Source organism: Phallusia mammillata, chromosome 4, assembly GCF_965637545.1.
Source record: "Phallusia mammillata chromosome 4, kaPhaMamm4.hap1.1, whole genome shotgun sequence".
Classification (NCBI taxonomy): Eukaryota; Metazoa; Chordata; class Ascidiacea; order Phlebobranchia; family Ascidiidae; genus Phallusia; species Phallusia mammillata.
This window is the reverse complement of record NC_137255.1, coordinates 27,132,216-27,145,260: the sequence shown is the minus strand read 5'-3', so window position 1 is coordinate 27,145,260 and position 13,045 is coordinate 27,132,216. Positions and strand designations below refer to the sequence as shown.

The window sequence follows — 13,045 nt, the reverse complement described above, 5'->3', positions numbered from 1 at the left end:
GAAAGTTATTTACTGAAGCAAGTGATTGAATAAAATAGATTGTTGTTTGGGCATACAAATGTAAGCACATTTAATTACAACGAGCCAGATGACAAACAAACAATTACTTTTAACCACGTTGAAGAGAAAAGTCCATTAAATGATACAGTAATACGGCCAGCACATGTTGCGTAAAGTCAGAAAAGATAAGATTGGCTGGTGGCGATCGAGAGTAGATTAACATGGAACCCGCACAAATACAGACAGGGCAAAAGCGGCGACAACGGCGATCGGTTTGTGTTTAAAATAAACATGGATTCGGGATGCACATACCATGTGTGTTTAAGCAGTCACCGAACATAAATCTGAATCCACAAACTAAACGGTAACGTTCCATCTGATTAGCGTTTTACGATACTAAGCGCTGACAATAAAGTAAAGTAAAAAATGAACAGAAAACAGGCTCATATACGTAACGTTACAGTTTTCTATACTTGAGACAAAGACGCATCTGAGAGAAGAGTTGGACTTTCTAAGAATGAAAAGTCTAACATCACAACGATATCTTCAAAAGTACAAGAATTAAATGCAGTTATGGTATCGAAATCATTTATTACTAAGTTTAAGCTTAGAACCAAATGACAGCAATTAAATATACAGCAAGGTATTTAGCAGAACTTGATATTCTTACAGCACTGAAAGTTTTAACAGGTGAAAACATCAAATGCAAACAAGCACAGAAAGCAAATAATCACCAAAGGAAAATATTCCACTGAAAAGGTTCATTTACAATAAATTACAACAAAAATGAATAGGTCGCAACAAAATGAATCATCAGAATAATAACAACGTTACGTTTTAATAACACTAAAAGGTCAGAATTTAAATCTAAAATCGCTGGGACGAAGAAAGAAGTCGGTTGATAATCGGCATTTTGATGAATATATCAAATAAAAATCTAAAAGCGGGATGACTCCAAAGCTAACATACTAACCAACAATGGCACCAGTGGTGGCGCTATATGAACACAGTTGGGGTGCCATTAAGTTATTCGCAATGTGTACGTCAGTGTTTTTTTAAGGTGTTTTAAGGTGTCAAATTTCTCAAGCGGTTTTCCAAAATTTGGACTTGCGACTACAGTAGAAACGTAATGGTTGTTTCTCGCTATGTCTTGTCGATAATACGAATATAGCCTACGATCAATAGTTTACGTCCGGAAAAAAGAATAAGTGCAGGTACAGCTAACAGCTGAATCAAAGAGTTATTCACAAAAGAAGTGCACCTTCGATACTCGTCAATGTTTATTTCTGTATTTCTGAACTGAAAAGTTGTTCTGTGATTGTGCACTGCCAGTAGCCTAATAAATAATTCGTTTGAGCAAATTTGGCTATTTTTCGGTATTTGAATGAAACACTTGCGGTCTCTTAAAACTACTTAGCGTTCACCCAAACCTAACCTTAAAAAAGCCGTGTACGTTATAGGAATAGGGCCGTGCGTGTAAAAATAAAACAATATGAACAGATATACTGTAACACTAAAGTAAAAACTATTTAGTAACAAGTATGATTTAATGCTTTTAAAAGAACTTTGATGCCAAAAAACGTTGTAAAACCTGCATTACCCGTATCATGAATTTCGTGTGACTTATTGAGTAAAGTAATATTTTTTTGTGTTGAAGCGTCATGTCCTGCATAGACATGTTCGGCGCCCAAATCTGTTTACGCACAAGAATCAGATTTGATCTTTAATCAGGATTGGTAATAAGCGAGATATTTAAGTTGTTGATGTTTGGATTTATGTTTACATCATTTATTTGCTTCACATTTAGATTCCAACTCTCCCTCGCGACTTTGATCTGATGAGATTCTTCCCTGCTTCTGTGAAGTTGCTATCCCAAACACACAAAACGCTGATGTTGTGAACACATCGAGCCAATGACTTAGCACTTTCATCTGTCAGGTTGTTCCTAGACAGATCAAGATATTCCATCTAAATAAAACAACTGATAAGTGAGTTCAATCAGTTTGATTTATGCATTTTTACGAAACCAATTAAAAATATATGACGTCACGTAATCGTACGCTAACAGCATGATGACAGGACATGAAAACAAAGAATCACAAAATGTATTTCATTTGACATTTAAACTAAGCCAGGTAATATTTCGCAGAACACAATGGTACGTCGTTTCAGTTAACGAAATATTTTCCAGTTGTTTATTGTTGACACCAGCAAATTCAGCTGCGCATTTTCTTATAACTTTTTTGCTTTGCCTTCCATTCTTTTCAAACTTTTTTGCTGTTTTTTCGCTTATGTCGTGCCTGACACTCGGTGGCGCCCTGCATATGTTGGTGCACTGCATTTGTCACGTAGGTTTGGTTTAAGCTTCAGGTTTTACTTCTTCCATTGAACTGAACTGCAATTGTTTTGTTCTAACACAATGTGCCGAACAAAGTCGAAAAACAATTGACTGGAAATTAAAATTTTACATTTTTACCCTAATTCGACTTTACTCACAAAACGTTTCGTTTCACTGTCCACGTGACAAGTTTTAAACTGCGTCACAAGTTTCTGGGATCAAACAAAATCCGTAACATGGACTCGTTAAGCAATGTGGCCGGTTATTCTTTCCCTGCGTGTTTTAGCATTTTATTTTTGTCATATTGTATTTTACTGTGCGAAGTTATTAATTTAATCAATTTGCTGGACTCAGGAGAGAAGTACACACAATGTATCTTTGCAAAATGAAGTTTAGTAGTGAATGAGTTAAATGAATATGAATAGTTAGTCATTAAGGCCTATCCTGTAGTGCGCGCAATGCGTTTGAGGACATTCGTAGTCGAAATTAGGTTTCGTATTTTTATACCATACTTTAAAGTATGCTGAGCAATGTGGAAATGTTTGTTTAGTGGCAGTATTGAAAACCGGTGCTTTTTATGTGAATGTTTATTTTGTTTAGAAGTCTCGCATTTGATTTACGCTTAATAGGTTTGCGTGAATTATCAGACAATCATTGGCTTACAAAATATTTATCGCTTCCAATCTACTGGTTTAAGAATTGTTTTACACAGTATTTTTGGGAAACAAATGATTAGGTTTTTTGAACACAGAATAGGAGGAGAACACAAGATATCCCCGTTTTGAGTTTGTCAAACATGACCATCTTGTTACAGGCGAACGCATTACACCCGGGTTAAAATGAAGTCATGTGTGATTTGTTTACTTGATGTATTTCGTGTTTATGTAATGCGACGATGTGAGGGAAATTAGTTCATTTACCAACGCACGAGGCCAGCCCACAACTAACCTTTGCAAAAAAGTTATTAGATTCTGAGCTATGTTATAAGTGTTAAGCGTGTATAATGTAAAAAAGTACTAGTTGGTAAGTGACTGCTTGATTTGAGATGTTACGTATTGTTTATTCATTAATCGTTTCTTCACATTTATTTCCATTTTAGGCACACCAGTTCATTGTTTCTTTTTTTACATTTATATTATATTTACTTTTGCTGGATTGCCTCACATACAGTTATCCTAGGGCAGTATGCTACAACACAAACAAGAGTGAGGAATTGTTAGATTGTGCGCGAACAACCGCTTTTCGTTTGTTATATAGAGAAGCATTGCTCGGCTTTTAAATCGGGGAAATTGGGATAGTCCGTTAATCACACTAAGCAGTTAAAAGGCAAATCCAGTTTTGGTCAATAACTTACACGATAGGGCTCTCCGCTAAACGGGCCCTGTTTACAGGGAAACTGGAACCAATGTAATTCCCAACTCCTGGTTTAATTCAATTTAAAACTTACTTCCTAACAATAATATAAAAAATTAATCCAAAAAAATGTAACTAGTTCCTATTTTCGGACACAGAAAAAGTTATTATAAGATTTTAGCGAAACATGACATTGTACAGCATTTGTCACAGTGCAATTTAAAGTACACTCCTTAAATGAGGAAACTAAGTTGCGCATGCAGTGTGCATAGGTTTTTTTTACAAGATGAGGACGCTGTGATATTGGTATTTTTTGTCATTGATTAGTGTAACAAATGTACTAAACACTAGAACAAAGTGTAAACAAGATGTGCAATTGTTGAATGTACTGAATTGCATCCCGCTTGGAATAAAAATGATAAACAAAGTTTTTATTATAATTGTTTACGAGCATGAGTCAAAATTTCTTACAGGTTTTTCCAGTACAGAATCGCTGAGCAGTCTCACTCCTTCGCTTCCGATCTCACATCCCGACAGCTCAAGTACGTCGATATTGTGAAGACAACGAGCCAATGAAGATAAACCGAGATCACCGATCTTGTTGTAGGAGAGGACGAGGCTCTTCAGCTGATGTTAAAGAAAAATGTCACACGTCAATTCGTAACAAAGCAAATGTGAGAAATGAACAATGTGACGTTTGTAAGGTTAATGCAGGTTAAGTTATTAAATACTTCTGTAAACCAGGGGTGGGCAATTAATATTTGAAAGGAGCCATCCAAAAATCTGACTTATGTTGAAGGGCCGAACCAACAATAACTCAAATCTGGACAGGATTAATTTTCTCCATTACTCGCAGTATTACGCTGAAATGTCAAAACACGAAATTTTTAGTCAATATGGCGAATAATATTCGAGTTTAAGCTCTGCAGTTTGTAAAAATCAAACTATACATATGTCTTGCCCTCCAATACCCGCTGTATTATTTTGGACACAAAATGGCTTCATAGGCTTTATCGCGTAACAATGGGTTGGACAACTTGTGTTCACATAGACTTTGACCATCATCACATGCAGATTTCGCTTACGCATGTGAGTCACTACGTAAATATACATAAAAATAAGAAAACAATGGCAGTCTTTCCAAAATAAAAGCAACACTACTGTATTTCATGCACATCATAAATACGTCATTTTTATATTTTTTATTTAAATTACTTGACCTCACGCGGGCGAAGCTGGTACAGTCAACGGGCGGGATGTTGCCCGCGGGCCGTAAAATGACCAGGTCTTCTGTAAACACTGATGTCGATTTTTCAGACTCGTACAGGTTCACGCTTTTGCATTTATGTAGCGCTTGAAAGCTTGCCCTACTTGTAAGGCAAGTATTAGAAATAATTATATAACATCAAAATGGTGGACACTTGGGTTGTTACATGTTTGTTGCAAAATTACGTTTGTTTGCGACTTTTGTTTGCAATATTTCTAATAAGGAATGTGCAAATTTTCTGAACCATGTTTCGAGTAGCTATTTTACGTAAAATTTGAACAGAAAGTTTTGTAATGTTACATGCAACGTCATTTCGCATATGTTGTTTTATAATCATGTGATCAGTGAAGAGTTAACATCGGAAAACTCGTATGGACTTCGGAATTTATTCCACAAAAAAAATCTGCTGGAAGACCAATATTTGTTAAACAGCTTAATTGATGGAACACATATCATGTAATCAAATTAAAATCACTCGTATGTGGAAAAACTGTTTTCAATTTTAATGTCTCGACGGACAGCAGAGGCAGCATGCGTGAAAAAATATTCATGTCATATCAAGCCCAAAGCAAGCACTTGAATGCACAAGTAGATAAGAAAGGAACGTACGCATAGCATTATACATAGCAAATGTAACCCGCGTTCAGTGTTTTACATTTTTACTTTCTATCGTGACACGGCTTAACAAAGGAGCAGAAAATGACATTTCAAATTGTTTTTTCTTTAGTAAATACTGTTTAGGATGATATTTTTCTGCCATCATTTTTATTTCCCAACCGCCTTACAGCATGAAACAAACCACCCCGTCTGTTCTCCGGTTCTGTTTGGTGTATTTATTGTTGGTGTTGATAGAAAAAAAGTGGGTAAGTGAATGCTGATTTAGTTCGTTGCTTTGTGTTTGTCCTAATGCATTAGAGTAATTGTGATGTATGTATTTACCGCTAGATGTCGTCCCTGAGTTATGACGTCACGTTTCGTATATAACCGTGTACCGCGTCTTAAACGTGGCAGTCAATACAGGTAACCGCTTAAAGGTGTGTGCGTTTATGACATGGTGTCAGAAGTGGGATTCGAACCCACGCCTCCATTCGGAGACCAGAAACTATACAATACTCAAAACAAACTATGGGATCAACAAGGAACTATAGAAAAACAGTTATCTCATCGCTCTTATCTTGTAAAAACTAGTGATGGTGTATTGTATCGGCGTAATCGTGTACATTTACGTCCATTGAATGTTATTGTGAATCCTTACCCTTCGAGACGTCAGTTAAGTTCAATTTAAACGAAGGGAAGTTGTGATGTATGTATTTACCGCTAGATGTCGTCCCCGAATTATGACGTCACGTTTCGTATATAACCGTGTACCGCGTCTTAAACGTGGCAGTCAATACAGGTAACCGCTTAAAGGTGTGTGCCTTCATGACAGTAATAAATGTTCTAACTACTAAAGCAAAGTGTAAACAAGATGTACATTTATTAAATGTACTGTATTGCAACCCGCTTCGAATTTGATGGAGCCTGAAATAAGATGTCATAAACGACACTTGCGTATTGGCGAACGCGAAGAACACTCGACGATCTGGGGTCAACTGTGAAGTTGTGTTGACTCCAGGCATTATAACACGTAAGCATTCTGATCAGAGCCGATGGCTGAACGTATAGCGCGCTTTAAACGTGAAACGAAATGTGAAGTGACTAATTGATTTGTAATGTTATGTTTATCCGTCATCGGGAAAGACAAACGAGATCTTTCTGGTGTGAAGTGCTTTTTTGCAGTCAAATTAATTGGAAAGAGACAAAATGTACGGCTGATAACGATTAAAGGTCATTTCAAATAAAAGCATTGTAGAAGATGATTATAATGCTGTTATCAGCGGAAAGAATCATTGTTTATTTCAAATTCAACATTTGAGGCATATCCTATATTATATCAAAGTACTCTGACCCAAGTATTCACTGAAAATGGCGAACTAAATATTCTTCATAATTGTTCACGTGCACGAATAAAAATTTCTTACAGGTTTTTCCAGTTGCAGTACAGAATCGCTAAGCAGTCCCACCCCTTCACTTCCGATGTCACATCCCCGCAGCACAAGCTCGTCGATATTGTGAAGGCAACGAGCCAATGGAGATGCACCCAGATCATCGATTGTGTTGTAGGAGAGGACGAGCCTCTTCAGCTGATGTTAAAGCAAAATATCACATGTCAATTCGTAACATAGCAAACGTTGAAAATCAACAATGTGACGTTTGTTAGATTAATGCAGGAAAAGTTTCTATATACTTCTATAAACCAGGGGTGGAGAATTAATTTTTAAAGAGAGCCACCCAAATTAACTGACTTGTGTTTAGGGCCCAACCAACAACTTGAACTTTCTGTTTTTCTGCTCAGTATTATTTTTTGCCGTTGCTTGCAATATTACGCTGAAATGTTAAAACATATGCGAAATAACGTTGCATGTAACATTACAAAACTCATGTTCAAAGTTTACGTAAAATAGCTCCTCAAAATATGGTACATAACATTAGCACCTTCCTTGTCAGAAATATCACAAACAAAAACAAAAGTCCCAAACAAACGTAATTCCGCAACAAAAATGTAACAGCCCAAGTGTCCACCATTTTGATGTTAGGTCGTCATTTCTAATGCTTGCCTTACAATTCTGGTAAGCTTTCAAGCGCTACACAAATGCAAAAGCATGAACCTGTACGAGTCTGAAAAATCGACATCAGTATTTACAGAAGACCTGGTCATTTTACGGCCCGCGGGCCACATCCCGCCCGTTGACTGTACCAGTTTCGCCCGCGTGAGGTCAAGTAAATTAAAAGGTAAAAAAATGGCGTATTTATGATGTGCATGAAATACGGTAGCGTTGGTTTTATTTTGAAAAGACTGCCATTGTTTCCTTATTTCATATATATTTCCTTATAGACTCATATACGTAAGTGAAAAGCTGCATGTGATGCTGGTCAAAGTCTCTATAATACACAGGTTGTTTATAATACACAACAAGAGGGGTACGGCAAACAGGGGCAGCATGCGCGAAAAAAATGTTCATGTCATAACAAGCCCAAAGCAAACACTTGAATGCACAGATAGATAAGAACGGAGTGTACCATTATACATAGCAAATGTAACCCGCGTTCAGTGTTTTACATTTTTACTTTCTATCGTGACACAGTGTAACAAAGGAGCAGAAAATGACAGTTCAAATTGTTTTTTCTTTAGCAAACACTGTTTAAGATGATATTTATTTGCCATCATTTTTCTTTCCCAACCGCCTTACAGCATGAAACAAACCACCCCGTCTGTTCTCCGGTTCTGTTTGTGTAATTATTGTTGGTGTTGATAGAAAACAAGTGGGTAAGTGAATGCTGATTTAGTTCGTTGCTTTGTGTTTGTCCTAATGCATTAGAGTAATAAATGTTCTAACTACTAGAGCAAAGTGTAAACAAGATGTACATTTATTAAATGTACTGTATTGCATCCCGCTTGAAATTTAATAGAGCCTGAAATAAGATGTCATAAACGACACTGGCGTATTGGCGAACGCGAAAAACACACGACCTGGGGTCAACTGTGAAGGTGTTAATGCAGTTTTTGTCATTTTAAGTCGCTTGATGTTTTTTGCTCTTTTGATGCGAGTTGACCAAGCTGACAATGTGTGGTAAAAACTTTAATTGGCATGTGTTGACTCCAGCATTTTAACACATTAGCATTCTGATTAGAGCCGATGGCTGAACGTACAGCGCGCTTAAAACGTGAAACAAAAGGTGAAGTGACTACTTGATTTGTAATGTTATGCTTATCCGTCATCGGGAAAGGCAAACGCGATCTTTATGGTGTGAAGTGTTTTTTTTTTTGCAGTCTCGACAAACAAATTGGAAAGAGACAAAATGTACCGCAGATAACGATTAAAGGTCATTTCAAATAAAAGCATTGTAGAAGATGATTATAATGCTGTTATCAGCGGAAAAAATTGATTTTTATTTCAAATTTAACATTTGAGGCGTATCCTACTTTATATCAAAGTACTCTGACCCAAGTATTCACTGAAAATGGCGAACTAAATATTCTTCATAATTGTTCACGTGCACGAATAAAAATTTCTTACAGGTTTTTCCAGTTGCAGTACAGAATCGCTAAGCAGTCCCACCCCTTCACTTCCGATGTCACATCCCCGCAGCACAAGCTCGTCGATATTGTAAAGACAACGAGCCAATAAAGATGCACCCAGATCACAGATCTTGTTGTGGGAGAGATCGAGTCTCTTCAGCTGATGTTAAAGCAAAATATCACATGTCAATTCGTAACATAGCAAACGTTGAAAATCAACAATGTGACGTTTGTTAGATTAATGCAGGAAAAGTTTCTATATACTTCTATAAACCAGGGGTGGAGAATTAATTTTGGAAAGGAACCACCCAAAAGACTGACTTGTGTTTAGGGCCCAACCAACAACTTGAACTTTCTGTTTTTCTGCTCAGTATTAATTTTTGCCGTTGCTTGCAATATTACGCTGAAATGTTAAAACATATGCGAAATAACGTTGCATGTAACATTACAAAACTCATGTTCAAAGTTTACGTAAAATAGCTCCTTAAAATATGGTACGTAAAATTAGCACCTTCCTTGTCAGAAATATCACAAACAAAAACAAAAGTCCCAAACAAACGTAATTCCGCAACAAAAATGTAACGACCCAAGTATCCACCATTGTGATGTTATATCATCATTTCTAATGCTTGCCTTACAATTCTGGTAAGCTTTCAAGCGCTACACAAATGCAAAAGCGTGAACCTGTACGAGTCTGAAAAATCGACATCAGTGTTTACAGAAGACCTGGTCATTTTACGGCCCGCGGGCAACATCCCGCCCGTTGACTGTACCAGCTTCGCCCGCGTGAGGTCAAGTAAATTAAAAGGTAAAAAAATGGCGTATTTATGATGTGCATCATTTTTGAAAACGTCATTTTGAATGTAAGCATTGCAGAAGATGATTATAATGCTGTTATAAGCGAAAAGAATTGATTTTTATTTCAAATTTAACATTTGAAGCGTATCCTATATGGTATCAAAGTACTCTGACCCAAGTATTCACTGAAAATGGCAAACTAAATATTCTTTATAATTGTTTACTTGCATGAATAAAAATTTCTTACAGGTTTTTCCAGTTTCAGTACAGAATCGCAGAGTTGTCTAACTCCTTTGCTTCCGATGTCACACCACTCCAGATTCAGGTTTTCGATATTGTGAAGGCAACGAGCCAATAAAGATAAACCCAGATCACCGATATTGTTGAGGTTCAGTCTCTTCAGCTGATGTTAAAGCAAAATAACAAATGTCATCTAGTAACATAGGAAACGTAAATATCAACAATGTGACATTTGTTAGATTAATGCAGGTTAAGTTACTAAATATTTCTGTAAAGCAGGGGTGGGCAATCAATATTAGAAATAGGGCCACCCAAAATAACTGACTTATGTTGGAGTGCCGAACCAACATAAGTCAGTTATTTTGGGTATAATAACTCAATTCTGCTCAGGATGATTTTCCGCATTGCTTGCAATATTAAGACGAAATGTCAAAACCCGAAATTTTTATTCAATATGGTCAATCAAATTGTAAGATCTTCAACTTGCAAAAATCCGACTATAAATTTGTTTTTCCTCCTATACCCGCTGTATTGTTTTGGACACAAATGGCTGCATAGCCTTTATCGCGTAACATTGGGTTGGACAACTTGTTTTATATAGACTTGACCAGCATCACATGTAGCAGTTCGCTTACGCATGTGAGTCAATACGTAAACATACAAGAAAGAGAAAACAATGGCAGTTTTTCGAAACTAACCAACACTACCATATTTCATGCACATCACAAATACGCCATTATATATATATATATTAATTTAATTTATTTGACCTCACGCGGGCGAAACAGGTACCATCAACGGACCAGAAGTGGCCCGCGGTCTGATGTTGATTTTTTAGATTCGTACAGGTTGATGCTTTTGCATTTGTCTGGCGCTTTAAAGCTTACCCTACTTGTAAGGCAAGCATTATAAATGATGATATAATATCATAATGGTGGATAGGTGGGTCGTTACATTTTGGTTGCAAAATTACGTTTTTTGGTGGCCTTTGTTTTAATATCTCTGAAAAGGAATGTGCTTATTTTCTGGACAATGTTTTAAATAGCTATTTTACGCAAACTTCGAACAAGAGTTTTGTAATGTTATATACAAAGTTATGTCGCATATGTTGTTTTATAATTATGTGAGCAGTGAAGAGTTATCATCAGTAAACTTGCATGCGACGTCGAAATTTATTCTTAAATAAAAATCTGCTGGAAGACCAATATTTGTTAAACAGGTTACTTTATGGAACTCATATCTTAAAGTCAATAAAACCATTCGAATGTAGTGAATCTTTTGTCTGTTTTGATGTCTCGAAGCAGACTTATTTTATTACTAATGGCAATATATTTTGTGTCTTAATGCCAACATAATCTGTCCATAAGGTCTTGCATTACACACAAAATAACTTGACCTTCTCTTTAAAATAAAGCATGAGAATCATATTAACCACATGCCAAAGTACTAAGTAGTTTTATTTTTTTAATGCCATTTACTGACGATGGCAGTTGTTGACATTTTGGTTAAAAGTAGCACATGCTTTTTGGAAAAAATCGGAATTTAAACCACAGTGATACCGGGTTGGCTCTGTGTTGAAGCACGAAGGAAAGGTTTTCAACGTCGTCAGGAAATAGAGATGAACCACTGAGGTCGAGCACATCAGGTAGTAGAGAAGCAATAGACGACACAATTTCTCGATCATTCATCTCATGAGCCCAGCTCCACACTCGCTTCATGTTTGTTGTGCTCATTTTATTCAAGAGTTCGGTCAGCCAGGACTTCTTGCGTGACCAATCTTCAGTAGAACTTGCATCGACCAGGATTTCAAGACTATTAAAAACCCAAGAATCGCAGATTCCAAAAACAAACTTTGAAACAACTTCCCATTTGTCCTCGGTTAGTTGTTTCTGTTGCATCTGAAATTCCTTAAAGGGCATGATCACCATCATGTAGAAGGCGGCAAAAAACTCCTGCCAGGTGAGATGAGAAAAGTATCTCAGTTTGTGTCCGTCTAATATCGTCAGCTTGAGATTGACTTGCTTTGTTACTGATGTGGCGAGAAAGGCGTCGGCTGTGGAAGGTTTTATTCCTGCTTTTTTAAAGTTCTTTTCTTTAAATACCAATTTGCCTTTCAGAAATGCATCCCAAGCCATTTTGGCTAGCTTGTCCAATTCGCATTCTTGGCCCTTCAGATGATCTGTTGTTACGTATTGGCTGCAAGTAAAAGCAAAAACTCGTGTGAGCGAAACAAACTGAATATCTCCATCGTAATTCACCAGGTAATTCAGTGTCAATATGAAATTGACAGGAACATAACAGTATCCAAAGACATTAGGATTTTGGGTCAGTTTATGATGTATGTCATTATATTTTTCGCCACATAGCTGACGTCCGAGTTTATTCTGTGACGTTGGAGTTAAACCAAGTATCTGGACGATAAACTTCGGTCGGTATGATGGATGGAGCTTGTATAGTAGAGCTGGTCGTGATGTAAAAATTTTTCGAGCACGTGGAAGTAAGTTTCCTCCCGCCAAATTCTTCAAGTAACATTCTGCAGAATTTACTCCATTTAATATGGGTTTTGAAACCGAATTAGAAAATGATTTGAAAGCAGCCTCATCTAAACCATCGAAAATGATCAAAACATGAGGGTCAATGCAAATAGCCGCAAGTATACTGGTTGCCTCATCAGGTGTGCAGTCCCAATCCCATAACATGGTGGAAATCAGAAACTGAAGTAGTGTCATTTCACCTTTAAATTTAAGAAGCCTGATGGCAATGTAAAAGAAGAATGATACTCTTCCACACAATTGTCCATCTAATGCTTGTAGGGCCCACTTTTTTGCTGATGTGGTTTTTCCTATTCCAGCTTGTCCAACCACACCAACTATATTACCATGTTGTTCGATGTAGTTTTCTTTTGCTTCCATTTTATGTGCTTTGAACT

At 36.8% G+C, this 13,045-nt stretch overlaps 1 protein-coding gene across 1 annotated transcript; it reads right to left on the bottom strand.

Moving 5' to 3' along the window:
* Window positions 1–474: 474 nt before the first annotated feature.
* Window positions 475–10,826, bottom strand: LOC145223714 (ribonuclease inhibitor-like). The gene is made up of 6 exons (XM_080090107.1): window positions 10,815–10,826; window positions 10,124–10,279; window positions 9,077–9,238; window positions 6,980–7,141; window positions 4,163–4,318; window positions 475–1,968 (listed from the first exon to the last, which is right to left on the bottom strand). Exons 1-6 carry the CDS (start codon window positions 10,824–10,826, stop codon window positions 1,804–1,806), a joined length of 813 nt encoding a protein of 270 aa, XP_079946233.1. The 3' UTR covers window positions 475–1,803.
* Window positions 10,827–13,045: the final 2,219 nt, after the last annotated feature.

Coding starts and splice junctions, on each gene's coding strand:
- LOC145223714 (XM_080090107.1), bottom strand. Junction 7,142..9,076: donor TACTGCAACTGGAAAAACCT/GTAAGAAATTTT, acceptor CTTTAACATCAG/CTGAAGAGGCTCGTCCTCTC. Junction 4,319..6,979: donor TACTGCAACTGGAAAAACCT/GTAAGAAATTTT, acceptor CTTTAACATCAG/CTGAAGAGCCTCGTCCTCTC.